We start from the raw sequence: 16,844 nt of genomic DNA, 5'->3' as shown, positions 1-16,844 counted from the left end.
TTTATTCATTTATTTATTCTTGGCTGTGATGGGTCTTCGTTACTGCGTGCGGGCTTTCTCTAGTTGTGTCGAGCAGGGGCTACTCTTCGTTGTGGTGTGCAGACTTCTCATTGCAGTGGCTTCTCTTGTTGCAGAGCATGGGCTCTAGGTGACCAGGCTTCAGTGGTTGTGGCACGCGGGCTCAGTAGTTGTGGCTCACGGGCTCTAGAGCGCAGGCTCAATAGTTGTGGTGTACGGGCTTAGTTGCTCAGCAGAATGTGGGATCTTCCCAGACCAGGGCTCAAACCCATGTCCCCTGCATTGGCAGGCGGATTCTTAACCACTGTGCCACCAGGGAAATCCTGGTCTGTCTTTTTAATTTTAGCTATTCTAACAGGTGTGTAGTGGTATCTCATGGTGGTTTTAATTTGTCTTTTCCTAATCACTAATGATGTTGATCATCTTTTCATGTGCTAGTATCTTTTCAGAAGTGTCTGTTCAAGCATTTCACCTATTTTTATGGGTTGTTTATCTTATTGTTACTGAGTTGCAAGAGATATTTATATATTCTATTTATAAATTATTTGTCAAATATTTTCTCCCAATGTGTGACATGCCTTATCATTTACTTAACTGGCTCTCTCTTTTTTTTTTTTTTTTTTTTTTTTTTTTGTGGTACGTGGGCCTCTCACTGTTGTGGCCTCTCCCGTTGTGGAGCACAGGCTCCGGACGTGCCGGCTCAGCGGCCATGGCTCACGGGCCTGGCCGCTCCGCAGCATGTGGGATCTTCCCGGACCGGGGCATGAACCCGTGTCCCCTGCATCAGCAGGCGGACTCTCAACCACTGCGCCACCAGGGAAGCCCTTAACTGGCTCTCTTAATGTGCAGATTTTAATTTTATGAAATCTACTTTATTATATTTTTCTTTTATGGTTAATTCTGTTCTTGTTTCAGCTGAGAAATCTTTGCCACTCCAGGATCATGAAGGTATTTTTCTGCATTTTATTCAGAAGCTCCATAATTTTAGTTTTTAAGTTTAGGTCTTGATCCATCTTGAATTGACTTTTGTGTATAGTATGAAGTAGGGCTCAAGATATATATTTTTTCCTGTTTAGATATTCAATTGTTCCAGTACCATTTTTAAAGAATCTTTCTTTTTCTCACTGATTTCTTTTGATGCTTTTGTGAAAAAAAATCAGTTGACCATTTAGTATTGACCTTTTTTCTGACTCTGCTCTGTTCCGTTTGTCTATCTTTGTGCCAATACCATACTGTCTTGATTACTATATCTTCATATTAACCACTGAAATCAGGCAATGTAAGTCCTCCAAATTCGTTCTTTTTTCCAATAATTTTTTTCTTTTCTGTTTTGCTATTCTATGTCATTTATTTCTATGTGTCTTTTAGCATCAGCTTCTCCATTTCTACAAAAAAAACATGCAGGAACTTTGTTTGGGACTGCACTGACTATATATCAGTCTGGGGAGAATACATGATATTGAGTCTTCCAATCCATGAACATGTGTATCTCTCCATTTATTCTGGTCTTTCAAAATTTCTCTGAGCAGCATTTTATAATTTTATATGTAGAGATTTTATACAAATTTTGTTAAATTTATTCCCAAGTATTTTATGTTCTTTGATTTAAAAAGCTTTCTTCTTTTTTAATATAGTCGTTTAAAGCTCTATACTTCCTTCTAAGCACTGCTTTATCTGCGTCCAACAAATGTTGGTATGTCGTGCTTACAATATCAGTTTAGAATGAATATTCAACCGTTGCTGGGTGCAGTGTTCTCACATCATTAGGTCAAATCGGTTGACAGTATTGTTCAAATTTCTATATCCTCATGGCTTTTCTGCTTACTCATTCTGTTTCAAATACTGAGAGAGGGGTGTTGTGTTTAGGCCTGTTGCTGTTGGTCTAGAATTAGTTCAGAGTCAGCGCACAGGCCTGCACAGATTCTTGCCCTGTATATTTCAGCCAACCACTCAGGGGAGCTCTATGCAGATTTCTGGGGATCCACCTCTGCACAGCTCCCTCCTGCCCAGTACCCTGTCCGGTACCCAATTCTAGCTGCCTTGGCAACCCTAAACTCTGACCTCTTTTCCTTCCAACCCGTGGGACCAATGATCTCTGAATGAACAAACTCAGTGGGATGCCCACACTGCCTATTCAGTGTTTAAATGTTTCTATGTCCAGAAGAAGGTTGTTTTGTGAAGCTGAAGTAAGAACAACAATGGATGATGGGGAGCAAGTTCCAAATTATAAACTTGTGGGTCAGGCTGGTTGGAGGCATTTGGAGGTTTTGGGAGTTCAGAAAAAGAAGCAACCATCAGGTTATAAATCTGGTTAAATCATCAAGTGGAGATTCTTCCTTTCATATGGGGGAACTCTGCTTTATCACAAGGGACAATGTCAGAAGAAACAGAGTTGGCTTAGGGCAGAGGTGTTCAAATGTTTTGATCACAACCCTCATTAATAAAAAAAATTGGATTATTTCTTTGATCTCCTAATATATGTAAATTTATTTATGAATTATTTTCTGTTTTTCTATTATTGGTTAATGTCTCAAAGCCAAATTACACTTAGAATGATGTTGATCATGAAGGATAATAAATATAAATCTATTTTCAAGTCATAGTTTTGATCAGTCCACACTTTTTTGGCCAACTTCATGTCTGATCTGATTATGTGAAAACAAAGTGTGACCTTGAATGAATAAAACACAACAAGAAGATGTTTTAATATTTAAAAGTTTGTTCCTCCCGGCTGGAGGGTTTGGCTGGGCACCCGTTTTGGAGACCTTGGGTCTGGGGAGAAGGACGTAGGGAGGTTAGCAGCCTGGCTAAAGGTCGGCATCTGGCTTCCTTGTGGAAGCCTCCAACTTTCACAGCAGGGAGCGCACTTCTGTCTCCAAGTCCTTCACTGTTCTCACTAGTCCATCGTCATGTTTAGTGATGAGGCAGCCAGGATGGGGAAGCCTGGTAGCCCTGAGACTTGGGGCCTTGTCACAACTTTGTCACTAGCTTGCTTTGGGACTTTGAGCAAGTCTGTTTCTGTGGATCTCGGTTTTCTCAGGCCCCACTGAATTCCCAAACCCACCGTTCTGGAGGAAGTAGCTCTGAGACAGGCTGGGACGTGGGGCCCTTTGCTACAATGCTTACACCGGGACAAACATCTCCTTGAGCAACAAAATACAAAGAAGCTATAAGGGACTAAAAATAACTGCATGTGGGTGCAATTGGGGCAAATTCTGGACAAAAAGATACAAAAAGACCAAAGAAAACCCCCACTGCCACTTCTGAAGAGCAGGGAGCAAAAGAAGCATACTGTGCATGCCACCTGCATCCAGCACCACCTAAGGGGTGGGCAAAACTCCTAAGCCACCTCTCCGGCCTGACCCCTGGACACATCCCTACCCTCACCCCATATAAGGAACCAGCTCGTGCCCCTGCTTGGGGAGCAGGGGCCCCAATAAACCCTTGCCTGAATTTCTTGTCTGGCCTCTTATCAATTTTTATGGACTGGGGAAGGCCAAGTACCCTGGTCGGCATTAGCTCGGCATAGCTGGCTTCCATTCATCCTGGGTTCAAATCCACATAATACCTATGTGGCCTTGAGCAACTTACTGTTTTGAGCCTTGTTTTCTGACCTATAAAATGTAAAGACATTTAGTTCATGAGGATTAAATGAGATACTATACATAAATCAAAAAAAAATATTTTCCTTTCTCTGTCTCTTATGCCTGTGGTTCTCAAGTTTTACCTGGGGCGTTGGAATTCCCTGGGGAATTCTCCCCCACACTCCTCCTGTCCTACCCCATCTCTGTGGTCCTGAAGCACTGGGTCTGGGGTGCAGGCCCGCAGTCTGAATTTTTGCGGGTTCCTGGGTGGTTGCCCTGCTGAGGGCACTGCACCAGCCTTTGCACCTCTCCCATTACATCAGACACAGAGCCTTGCCCTCTGAAGCATTCAAAAGAAAACAAAAGGACTGGACAGGTGAAGGCAAGGAAAACACGTCCCCAGGGAGGTTGCTCAGTGCGCCGCCAGCCTATGTGTCCAGGCAGCTCCTTGTCAGCCCTGCCCGCCCTATTGGAATGTAGGGCGTGGTCAGAATGTATTTGTCAGTTCTTCACTCTCCTCTCCTGTGGCTCTGTTTTGACAGTGTGTCCAGGGCTGGCATGGCAGGCGTTGCCAGCTCAGCCCTGGCTGGGGAAGAGGAGCAGGAGGAAGGCCTGGAGGTTCTGCCCAGCCCACTGTCCTGCCCCGGCTGGCAGGGCACTGAGGCTGCTGGGGAGGAAGGGTGGGCAGATCGGGGGTCTTTAGAGGTGCTCAGGGATGTGCCCCTGGCCTGTGACCTCCAGGAAGCCCCTTGCTCTGCATAGAAGAAGGCTCAGGAGCTCTTCAAGATTTTGCACATCTGGTGGAGATGAAAACAACCCAACAGCGAAGGCCGTGATCCTAAGCCACCGACTGCATCCCGCTGCTATCACCTCTCAGTCTGGATTCAGACTTTCCTGCCTTGGCCCTGGCAAATTCCAGGAAAGCAACCAAGCAGGGCAGGAGGAACAGCACTTGGTTAGAATTGTAGGACAGGGGTCGGGCACATCCGATGACTCCCAGATGGAGTCGAGACCAGGCCACTCTCTTTGTTTCCTGATGAAGAAAGTGAAGGTTAGAGAGGGCGGTGCTGGGCCGACTTTCCCCCGATAAATGGAGGACCCAGCAGGGAGCAAGCATGACCCACCCCTATTCCATGTCCACCGAGGGTCTCTATCGTGAAGCCCACCCGATCTCCCCACTGGATGCGGGTTGGATCCATTTCCCAAAGTTTATGCACAGAACAAGATACTGATTCACAGAGTTTGCTGCAAACTTTACAATTCTGACTGCCGGCCCTGCTAACCCCTGTGGTCAGCTCTTAGGATTTTCGGCAATACCTACAATGGTCCAGATGCCCTGAAGGGCCGTGTTAGTACCAGGAGTGTTTGATGACATGAGACAGAGAGAGGGATTGCAGGGGGAGTACTTTCTGGGGAACGTGCAGCGGTTGGTGCCCATTGGTCCTAACCAACAGCAAACTGAAATTGCGGCAAAACCAGAGACATGAGAACTTGCTTTGCCCAGGAACCGAGACACCAGAGTTCTGGTCCCGGTTGGTCAACGAGCCCTTCAGCCCCTCTCAGCCTTTGGTTTCCTACCTGAAAAGTAAAGAGGTTGAGCCCGATGAGTTACAGCTTGTTCCAGGCTCTAACCAGGCAGGGAATGTGGGTGGGAGTGTGCAGGACCTGGAGTTCTGGCCACTCATCTACAGAGGAAAATGGTGAGTAATATTGCCATCCAGGAAGCCTGGGTCTGTAGGATAAACACCACCATGATGATGCCTGATGTTTACGGGATGGTAACCCTTGCCGGGCACCAGACACTGAATTGTGTCCCCAGAAAATCCATATGTTGAGGCCCTAACCCTCAGTGTGACTGTATCTCAAGATAGGGTCTTACGAGGTAATGAAGGTTAAATGAGGTCATAAGGGTGGGGCCCTGATCTGATAGGACTGTGGCCTTCCAAGAAGAGGAAGAGAGCCTTCCCCCTGCCTCTTTCTCTCTGTCTCTCTCTCCCCTTCCCCCACACTTCCTCTCCCGCTACCATGTGAGGGCAGAGCCAGAAGGCAGCCATCTGTAAGCCAGGAAGAGCTGGTGCCTTGATCTTGGACTTCAAGCCTCCAGAACTCTGAGAAAATAAGTTTCTGTTGTCTAAGCCATCCAATCTGTGGTATTTTGTTATGGCGGCCTGGGCTGACTAAGACACTGGGAAACTGGCCAAGAGCATCATCTTACTTAATCCCCTCAGCAACCTCATTCGGTAGGTCCAGTTGTAATCCCTATTTTACAGGGGAGGAAACAGAAGCACAGAGAAGTTAAATCACCCAAGACTGAGGTTCAATAGAGAAACATCTAAAAACTCATTATCGGACTTCTCTGGCGGTCCAGTGGTTAAGGTGCTGCTCTCCCAATGCAGGAGGTGTGGGTTCAATCCCTGGTCAGGGAAGATCCTGCATGCCGCACCGCATGGCCCAAAAAAATAGAAAAAAGAAAAGTGGAATTGTATAAATAAATAGATAGATCGATAGATAGATAAATAAATAAAGTGTCCCAGATTTGACCAGTGGGAACCCCTTTAGGGTGGCTCCTGTGTCCTTTAAAAACAAACAAACAAAAAGACACAAAAACAACAACAACTCACTATGGGACTTTGGGAAGTTAATTAACCTCTTCAAGCCTTAGTTTCCCCATCTATATAGTGGGAATAATAATAATATATGTAGATACAATATAGAGAGAGATTATAGATTTATAGACATTACAGCTGCATTACAAATTGTAGTGAGGGTTAAATGAATAAATATATGAAAAGTGCTTAGAATGGTATTCTGTTGCATCGTAGCTCTCCCGTCGGTGTTTGCTATTATTACTGTCGAGGTTATTCTCCTGTTGCTCTGTTGCCAAACACAGATTTTGTGGCCAGCTTTGCTCATGGTCACTCTTGCTCTGGTGCCTCTAATTTTTTACCACGTGATCCCTCTCCCTCCACCTCTTCCTCTGTGGTCACAGCCCACTGGATCAGGGTAGACCCCTGACCCGCAGGGTGAGCGATCAGATTGCTCTCCTAGGGCTGGGAACTGGAGATTGTAGGACCGGGTCCTTTGGTGGTCAGCCGTCGCCCTGTTATGCTGGGCCTCGTGCACACAGAAGACGCTGGTCAACAGAAAGGGGACAAAGAGGAGCAGGAAGGGGAGGGCAGGGGCCACTGAGAGAAGAGAGATAGGAGACTGGCTGGTTCTCTGGAGTGAAGACGGATGCTTGAGACGCTGGCAGCTTTCCACATCTAGTCACCCTGAGGTGGAGTTGTACGTCAAGTTTCCATAGCCTTGATTTTACCCGCTGCATCCTTGTCATGACTGCCCCCTCCTGATTTCCTTGCTAGAGCTTGAGAGGGCTTCTGTGACCAGGGAAACCAGAGGTGGTGGTGACTGCCTGGATGGACCCCAAGGGCCCGTCTCCACCCTGTGCCTGCAAATCAAGCTGATCCCCCAAAACCACACGGTCAGGGATGTGTTGGTGGCCATTGTCCAGGACCCATGAGTTTTTCTTAGGTGTTTTTGCTTATGTTCTGAAATCAACTCAGTTTTTCATCCTTGCAGCCTTGTCTCTCATTCTGGCCCCCAACTCATCCCTTGGAATTCATCCCAGACCTAACTTTTCTGGATTTGGACTCTGGGACGTTGGCTTGCTCCGACGCCTGGGTTTTCCTGCTCTTGTTTCCCTGGCCCAGCTCTCTGGATACCTGCGCCCATGCCGGCCCCTCCCACCCAGGGGTACCCCTGCCAGGCCTGTCATCCACCCTACCCGGGACAATGAGTAGTGAGAGTTTCCTGGAGGTTTTCCTGGGGACCCAGACTGTGAAATGACACCACTGGATGGTCCTCACTGCGTGCCCCAAGGCCCATCACCTCTGTGCCACGACCCGTTCTTCTCCAGCCCCCAGCCTGCCCCGCACGAGGCGGAGACGCATCTTTCACTACTGCTCCCTCCTCTATGAGAGGCGAGCCCCCAGGCAAGGCCGCTTCAGCCCTGTAACCCCGTAGTACCTAACTCACTGCCCAGCACATCTCAGTTGTTGACGGGGCCAGGTGGGGCAGGGACCCTGAGCCACCACGGGGAGTAAGGAAGTGGTGGGCGCCTCATGCCATGGTCCCTGGGGCCCCATCCCCATCCTTCCACCTCTCTGCTCGCTTCTTCTACCAAACACCCTATGAGGCTTAATTTCAAGTGCTGACTTGACCGGGCCACGGGATGCTCAGATGTCGGATTAAACATTATTTCTGGGTGTATCGGTGGAAGTGTTTCCGGAAGAGATGAGCGTTCGAATGAGGTGAGTATTTGAATGTGTGCACTGAGTAGAGAAGATGGCCCTTCACTAAAGCAGGTGGGCAGCCTTTCAGTGTGTTGAGGGCCTGAATAGGACAAAAAGGTGGAGGAAGGGAGAATCCTCTCTCTGCCTGACTGTGTGAGCTGGGACATCTGTCTTCTGCCCTAGGGCTGGAACCATACCATTGGCTCTCCTGGGCCTCCAGCTTGGGGATGGCACTTCTCAGCCTTCCTTTCTCTGGAGAATTCTGACTAAGACTCTCCCCCCAACCCCTGCCCCCTCTAAAAAAAGTAAAAAAGCAAAACAAGGCACAGGGCTTTCCCTAGGCCACGTTTTACTGACGAATGAGGTTACTATGCTACCATAGTCTGAATGTTCGTGTCCACCCCCCCAAATTTCTATGTTGAAATCTAACCCCCAGTGTGATGGGGTCAGGAGTGGGGGGGCCTTTGGGAAGGGATTAGGTCACGAGGGTGGATGACCCTCATCATTTATGCTGTTTCTGCTGTTTAGAAGTCACCCAGTCTGTGGTGTTCTGTTACAGCAGCCTGAACGGACTAAGACATATGCCTTGAAAGCCAGCCGAGGGCACAGCCCCTTCACGCACCCCTGATTCCTGGAACAGGCCCGGCTGATTCACAGAGGACCCAGCTGTCCTTTGTTTCCTGTGGACCCTGGAGGGCCAGGTCCTTTGGAGCAGGTCTGGTCTCCTCCCCCTTTTCTGTTTTATCTCCTTGTCTCAGGGACAAGACGGGGGAGCAGGGGGTATCACTCAGGTGTCCTGTCTTATTTTCCAATCCCGTTCTAGCCCAAGAGCTCTAGGGCCCTGCTGTGAGATTAGCAGGCTCACCTTGCTTCCACTGGGTTCCTGCTCGCTGTGGCTAATCCCTCAGCCACGCTTGGTCCCTGGCCCCTGCAGGACCACTGGGAACTCCCAGCAGAACTCAAGTGTTTCCAGAGTCAAGGGCCAGGGGGTCTGACCTGGACTCCACAGTGGGGCTGCATATCTAAGGGACCCCTTGTGCACTGGTTCCCCTTCAAAGGCCAGGGGAGGTGGAGCCCCTGAAGGCATCACGGTCCCCGTCAGGCAGAAAGGACCAGAAGACACCTCCCTCCTGGAAACAGCTCTTTACTGAGTCGGTGGTACTACGTGGCATGATATCATATGTAGACAGGAGAACTACACGGCAGTGAGGGCAGGAGTGCAAGCCAGTTGCACACCTGTTACAAGAAGGGGGGAAGGCTTCTGGGAGGGGGAGGGGCCGGGCTCTGGGTCAGGCGGGGGAGGGGACCGCTGTAAGCCCCCATCCCAGGGGTGGCCGTTATCTGTCAGGACACAAAGGAGGAGCAGCTTCCCTGCGGGTCTGCCCTCTGGGGTGTCCCAGTCCTCCTTGCTGCTGGCTGTGCGGGAGGCTGAAGGTGGGTGAGGGGTGACGTCAAAGGGAGCTGGGGCCCCTCCCCCTCATCTGGTCAAGCTGCCCGTGCAGAGGGGCCTGGGGCCATTCTGGGTCACGGTGGGGTGAGGTCAGGAGGAGAGCAGGCCGGGGGAAGGGAGAGCGGCCCAGTGGTCAGCCCTCCCCCAGTTGCCACAAAGCGGTCACCCCCCGGATCGGAACGGGGCCTTCTACTTTGGTAGAACGTTCCAGGGCCTGGAGAGTGTCCCGGTGCAGATGAAGCTCCAGCTTGGATTCCTTCTGGGATGCTCCTGAGAGGCGGACGCAAGGATGAAGTGAGGAATGTTCTGGAGATGTGGAAAACAATGCTGAACTCCTGGGGGCACAGTGCTCAGGGCCCAGGTGGAGTTGCTGTGTCCCGTGTGAGTTCCCGGGACTCTGCTTCCATGGTTACAGGGAAGGTCTTGTGGTTGCCAAATGCACCTCGTCCCTCGAGTTTGAACCATAATCCCCTGCAAAGCTTTTCCTGGGTCCTTTCAACCCCTGGGAGCCTCAGGGAACTGCCCACCAGCTAGCATGGGTGTGAAGATGCTAGAAAGACTAGCGCTGGTCACCAATTCAGAGCCAGAATTAAGACCGCTGCCCCGAGGTAGCCACTTCCCTGGCAGGCTCAGCCACAGGAGAGGGGGCTTCTCCTGCCCTCTCCTCCCGCCCAGCCAAGGAAACCCAGTCAGCCCCCTGGCCAGCAGGGAAATGTGCGTGTGCGTGTGCGTGTGTGTATACGGGGCTGCCTTCTATGGTATAGTCGCTACTGGGAAGCCCGGAGGTGCAGGGCAGGCCTGGGGGACGCTCTTCGGGACCAAAGGACCACAATGTGTGCAGGTGCGGCTTTTCGGGGGACTCTCTTCACCCGAGCACCCTTCCCCACCTTCTGCGTGGCAGTGTCCAGGACCGGGCCGCTCCTCAATAGTGGCTCTGGCTTCCTGGTGGGCCTGGGGGCCCAGGGAGGCCAGGGGGACCCTGGATTCCTGGTTCGCCCTTTGGCCCCGTGGGCCCCCGCTGGCCTGGTGACCCTATCTTCCCAGCGATCCCTGGTTTTCCCTGAGGCCCCTCTGGCCCTGGAGACCCTGGGGGCCCCTCTGGCCCTGGGGGCCCCACGTCCCCTTTGGGGCCTGGCTGTCCTCTTGGGCCTCCAGTTCCAAAGCTGCCCTTCGAGCCTTTGAGGCCTGGGAAACCTCGCTGGCCAACCGGCCCCCTTTCTCCTACAGGCCCGGTGTCCCCTGGCTGCCCTTGAGGACCCTGAGGTCCTGGGGGGCCCAAGCTGCCGGGGTCTCCTTTTGGTCCTCTGCTGCCAACAGGCCCTTTCACGCCCACATCTCCCTTGAGTCCTCTCGGTCCTGGAGGGCCTGGGGCACCTAGGGTCAGAGAGAAGAGGGGAGAGGTCAGTCCAGGAGCGCAGGTGTCCCGAGGCTCGCCCGTGAAGTAGACGCCTGGCGGTGGGCACTGTGACACCCGAGGGTCCGAAGCCACAGGGCCCAGGTCTTCCGACTGACTTGACCCTCTAAGTCGGCTTGGCCACCGGTGAAGTGGGGCTGAGAATCTCACCTGCAGGCTGTGAGCCCATCCCGAGCTGACATGCGTTGGCATTTGGCATGAGGCCTGTGCCTGGAGGGCACTCATTGTTTTGACTTCAGGGCTTGGCCGTAGTTCCACACGTGCACTCAGGTTGGGGGCTGAGAGAGCTGGACGGCTCTGGGCAAAGGCCACAACCATCCAGGATCATCTGTCCTTCTCTGGAGACCGGCCTGGAGGCCTACACTCATTATGGACTTTGACTGCTGTCCTGACCTCCTGCCCCAAGCCCATCCCAACCCCAGGATTTGCCCCTGACCTTTAGGCACCTGGGACCAGGAATGGAGTCAGGTGACATGGAGGAGAAACCCAAGAAAGTGAAGCCTGAGAAGTGGATCCCTCCCAGTGTGAGTGGGTGAGTGGGAATAGCAACAGCCCAGAGAAAGGGCAGCTCCTCCAGGAAGTCCACCCTGACTACTCCAGCATCTTCTCTGAGCTCTTGGAGCTACTACTTTCTGAATCTTTTAGTTGACACATAGAAAGAGAAGTCACAATATAGTGAAAGCAAATCCTTGGTACCTCTCTGGTGGATCCCACTAGACTGTAGGGCCCCAGGAAGATGGGGGGTGCCACGGCTCCCATCCCCTGCCCTGGGCTCGGAGCCCAGGCACACGGCAGGGGGAGCTCAGTATACACTTGAAGAGCGTGATTCACCAAACAGCTGTGGACCCCCTGCTCAGCTCTGGCCTAGGGCCTGGGAGAGATGCCAGGATGAAGACACTCTTCTCTTCCTTAAAGAGCCCAGTCTAGCACTCAAGCCAGGGGTCAGATGACCTTAATGCCCTTCCCGTCTGCCATGTAGGTCAGAGTCACCACCTCTCAGAGCTGTACCAACCCTGAGGACACAGAGCAGAGTGTGGCCGTCCCTCTGGCCAAGGCCCGTCAGATGCCCCGGGGTCAGAAGAAAAGAACCCTCTGGCCTAAGGAGAACAGGAATTGTGGAGAACAGCTTTAGCCCCTGAGGGGTCAAGGCGCCGCAAAAGCCTGGCTTTCTTCAGTGGTCTCGGCACCGGGTCTCGGGCTGCCCCCCAGGCCTGGCCTGGGAGGTGAATTCTCACACCCATACTCGGCTCTCCCTGGGAACTCTGCTGTTACACCATCCCCTTTGTAACAGAATCCTGGAGTTTTTGAGCTCGGTGGGAGCCGGTCCAACTCCTCCATGTCAGAGAGGAGGCATCTAAAGCTCAGAGAGGTGACGTGATAGCCCCAGGGGGGGCCTGAGCGGAAACCAGAAGCCGGGTGGGCCTCTCAGAGAGACGGGATCTTCTCCGTGGGAGCCGGGAGCCCTCCCAGTGGCCGTGACCCAGTTCTGCGGCCTCGAGGCCCCCTGACACCGCTGCTGTCCATCCTGGCCGGGGCTACCTGCTGCCCGCCCCTAGCCTCCCCCCACACTCCCACCCCCTCGGTGCCCCCCTCACCTCCCTCCCGGAGTGTTTCTAAGTGGAGCAGGGAGTCAGTGAACCCCATCCTCCAGTGACGATCTAAACTGGGGCCCAGACAGACTCAGCCCCACCAGGGCCAATAAAAACCTTCCAGCCCTTCCCTGCCACCGCCTGCCCATGCCCGCCTCCCACACACAGCAGGGCTGTGGCCTGCATGGGCTCGGCTCACGTGGCCTGCCGGCGGCACCAGCTGGGATGCCGTCATGGGCTGGCTGGGGTCTGGGAGCGGCTTGACCTGCCCTTGTGTCTGCAGCGAGCAAGCAAGAGTCTGCAGCACAGCAGCCAGAACAACACAGCCCAACGAGGGCACAGGGTGACCCCGGGCAGGGACCACCTGCCCCAGCCCGGCAGGCATGGCCAGGAACCGGCAAAGCCGCTGCGCCTGTCCTCACCCCAGCTCTGCCCTTGGCGCCTGGGCCAGCTGGGGCTGGAAAAGCAGAGCCATTCGGAGGTGGAGAGGCCCCCATAGGCTGTGCAAGTGGAAGGGAATCAGAGGGCGTGGAGTGACGCTGGGCAAGTCGCTGCCCGTCCGCGCTCAGACCATCTGTAACATCGAGGTTGCACCTGACCGTCCCCCATGGCCCTGCGGCTCCGCGAGGACCCCTCCTCCTGCCTCTGTCCCTCCTGCTCCAAGAACGTGGCTCCCAGGGCTTGCCCCAGCTCCTTGGTTCTTCTCTCTTTCTCTATAACCACGGCTCTGGCTTCCACTCTTGTCCCCTGGATGGATGGTCCCCAGCCCCAGCCTGGACTCAGGAAAAGCCTGAGAAATCTCATCTGGACAAGGACGCCCACGGATGCAGCGGGAGCCCCTCCCTCCTTCCGTGGGACCCCCAGCCTTGCTGAGCCACCGTCTTCGGCGCTCGCTCGTCCTCTGTTCCCTGGCCCCTAAGGGCACGGCGGCTGCAAGGGTTTCTCACTGTTTCTACACCAACAGCGGGGAGAAAAGGCAGAGAGTAAAGGCCTCTCTTTGGCTTCTCCCCTCCAGCCCCCTCGGGCTCCTCTTTCTGGGAAAGCTCTTGGGTACCTTTCCCTGGCTGGGGAAGGCTGGGTGCCCACGGGCCCAGGGTGTCGGTTTGAGCAGAAGCCTGGGTCGCACCGGCCTCCTCAGCCCCTAGTGCAGGTGGAAGGAGGCCCGGCGGGACAGGGGTCACCTCCCTCTCCACTGCCACTGCTGACCCCGTCTCTGAGAGCCCACGCGGGTCTCCCCGTCAGTGGCCTGGAGGACATCCGGTGGGTGGCTCCACCTGGGGCAGGGCCTGTGTTGCAGGCATTGGCCTCTCTCACTGCCCCGTCTCGGTGCGCCCACGATGGCCCCGGCTCACCCTGACTTCTCTGTGACCTGCTTTCTCTTGGGTCACGGCCACTGGGAGGGCTCCCGGCTCCCATATAGAGAAGATCCTGTCTCTCTGAGCAGTGAACGTTTGCCTGCCTAGTCTCTCCTACGTCCCCAGCACCGTACATTGAGATCATCACCCCATTTTACAGATGAGAAATCGCGGTGCAGAGAGTGGCGACTTGCCCATCATCACCAAGCAGGAAGGGTGGAGACAGGATGCAAACCCAGGCCTGAGAGGCTCCTGGTCTGGTCCCCAGACCCCCTCCCACTGCCAGGACGTCCTGCCGTCGTGCCACTCGGAGGAGGTGGAGGGTCCCCACAGAGCTGGGAAGGGGTCACCTGAAGGACTCTCTTCCTCTGGTGAGCCGAGCCTCTGCCTGTGCCTCCAGAGCCAGCCATGAGTCATGCAGTCAGAGAGGGCAGAGTTGGCAGGACCTGGGTCTGGCCCGGGAGGAAGTCAACAAGCAAAGCGTAGCGGTTAGCATGGGGGGAAGGGATGCAGGCAGAGGCTGACCAGGGGCCCCTCCACAACAGGAGGCCCTTCACCCAGCCTGTAACAAGATCTGGGTATCGGAAGGGCTAAAGGGCAAAGTGAGGGGCAGGGAGCTAAATGCGTCTCTGAGCAGCGGGGGCACATTTGAGACAAAGGAGGAAACGTGAGCAGCCGTGGCCGAGGTGGGGAGATGCACTATGGAGTCCCAAGAAGGCCCGTAATTACTCAGGAAGCCCTGGGCTGTAATTAGGCCATCCCCGCCCATTAGCACAGAGCCACAGCTGACTGCATGTCTGGGACAGGTAGGTGGTCTGTTCCTGGTCTGCACTGGGAGTGGGGAGAGGGTGGGGGGATGAGCAGAAGCACCAAGCCCTCAGGGTACCAACACTGCCCACCCGTGGGTAGGGGGGTGCATGGGCGGGGAGGGGGTGGGTGCGGTCCATCTCATAATCCACAGCAACGTGCCAGCTTACAAAGGGAGACGGAGACAGAAACAGAAGGAGAGGCTCTCGGGAGACTGGCCTGGTGCCCTGGAAGGCACACTGGCCTGCACTTCAGAGGACCCGAGTTTGAGTCCCAGCTCCCACATTAACAAATTGGGTGGCCGGGTAAGTCATTTGGCCCTCTTTGGACTGCAGGTTCCTCTTTGTTCAATGAGAATATCAGCCTGGGTCAGGGACTCTCAATCCTGGCTGTTGTTACCTGAGGAGCACTGAAAAAAATGCCAGTGGATTTCCATGTCTGCCTGTGATGGATTAATTTGTACAGACTCAAATCTCCCACTGAGAACAACCAGAATAATAAGACAGAATGCCAAGACATCCTTCTGAAATCTCTGGAGAGCGATCAAGGGCCGGAATCCCAGGGAGAAGGGAGACTCATTGAAGAAAGCCAGACCTTCTTTGCCTCTTTCTCCTCTCAAGGCATTTGTTGACTAGTAATTGGTTTGGGCAGAGAGGCTGAGAAGCTGAGGAGGGTTTTCAGCAGCTTCACTGGGGCTGGGGCTCAGGGCTGCCAAGGTCCAGGGCTGAGATTCAGGAGAAAAGGAAGAAAGGAAACTGTGTGGGCATCTGCGGTAAGGACCAGGGGGTAGAGAAGCTGAGCAGAGAATTAGGCTTCATTCCTTCAGTCCTGTGGGGCTGGGGAAACGACAACCTGAGTTCAAGGCCAATAGGTAGTAGTGCCCTATAAACACTCCTCAAGGACTAGGCCCTGGAAGTAACAATGTATCAGAAGTAGGCCAGGTGTCATGGTAAGCTCTCCCGCAGGCACCAAGAAGCTGGTATAATTCTCCTTTTCATTAATCCCCCTTGCTTCTCAATAACAAGCGAACCTACTAATCCTCCAAGCGGGCATGTTCCTCCCCGCCTCCCCTCCAGGTGGCTCCTCCGCCCTAAACCACAGAATAATTCCAAGTTCTCTTTACAACAGGTAAACTCCTGGACACTGTCTGTGGCAGGAGGAAGGAGGTGAGTGCTTAGGGAACGGATTGGTAAGTGTAATCCCTCGTCCTCAGCTTCTGCCCTGTGGTCCTGCTTTCATTGAAGCACTCAACGAGCAAATGTTTCCTGAGAACTTTCCAAAGGTCAGGCACTGTGCTGGGTGGGATATAGGCAGGGCAGATATTATATTCCTACTTGCAGATGAAGAAGCTGACTTGAAAGTAGCCAAGAGGGCTTCTCTGGTGGCGCAGTGGTTAAGAATCCACCTGCCAATGCAAGGGACACGGGTTCGTGCCCCGGTCCGGGAAGATCCCACATGCTGCAGAGCAACTAAGCCCGTGCGCCACGACTACTGAGCCTGCGCTCTAGAGCCCGCGAGCCACAACTACTGAAGCCCACGCACTTAGAGCCCGTGCTCCACAACAAGAGAAGCCACCGCGATGAGAAGCCAGCGCACCGCAACGAACAGTAGCCCCTACTAGCCGCAACTGGAGAAAGCCCGCACGCAGCAACAAAGACCCAAAGCAGCCAAAAATAAATAAATAAATAAAATAAATTTATATTAAAAAAAAGAAAGTAGCCAAGAGCCTTGTCCAAGGCCACTCAGCAAATAAGCAATGATGCTTTCTTGGCTCCAATTCCCAAGCGATAGTCTCAGGGTAGGCACTGTCTAGCACACACACAGAAATCCTCCTATAGAATAGGAAGAAACATTCTAGGAGAGGCACAGACACTATAGAAGTACCCCTGGCTTTCCGTTTGGCAAATGGAGACTCAGAATTCATCACAGAGCTGGAAGAAGTCTCAGAGAACAGCTGGTCTTATCCATTGATTCACATATGAAACAAAACAAAACAAAACAAAAAGCCCCCAAAAAACCAGAGGCCCTGAAAGATTAAGTGATTCTGCCTAAAGACCCACAGCAAATTAGAATCCAGGCTCCTTCCCCGGACAGTTTAAGAGACCCAGAGCTTCAGTCAGCACTTGGCACCTTCCACCCTGGCTGTGGCCATTGCTGTCCCTCTTCCTTTATCCTGGAGAGCAGCTCGGCTTCAGCCAGAGGGAGACCTCATTGCCAGCCCCAGCGCGAAAGCCTATCAGCACCTGTCTATGAATGAATGAATGACACGTTCCTGTAGGAAGGGATGTTCGTTTTGTCCCTGAAATTTTCTTTCAGATGTGAGAGGCTTTATATG

General features: G+C 53.2%; 1 protein-coding gene across 2 annotated transcripts in view; it reads right to left on the bottom strand.

Annotated features, from left to right (window-relative positions):
* Positions 1 to 9,022: 9,022 nt before the first annotated feature.
* Positions 9,023 to 16,844, bottom strand: part of SCARA3 (scavenger receptor class A member 3) — a 42,172-nt gene continuing 34,350 nt past the window's right edge. For both annotated transcript variants that reach the window (XM_082616047.1, XM_082616048.1), the window contains one exon: positions 9,023 to 10,718. In XM_082616047.1, the coding sequence (XP_082472173.1) occupies positions 10,267 to 10,718 (452 nt within the window). In that variant the 3' untranslated portion in view covers positions 9,023 to 10,266. The remainder of the gene's footprint in view (positions 10,719 to 16,844) is intronic.

Source organism: Mesoplodon mirus (assembly GCF_964341445.2).
Source record: "Mesoplodon mirus genome assembly, chromosome: 1".
NCBI classification, from domain to species: domain Eukaryota; kingdom Metazoa; phylum Chordata; class Mammalia; order Artiodactyla; family Ziphiidae; genus Mesoplodon; species Mesoplodon mirus.
This window is presented reverse-complemented; position numbering and strand designations above follow the sequence as displayed.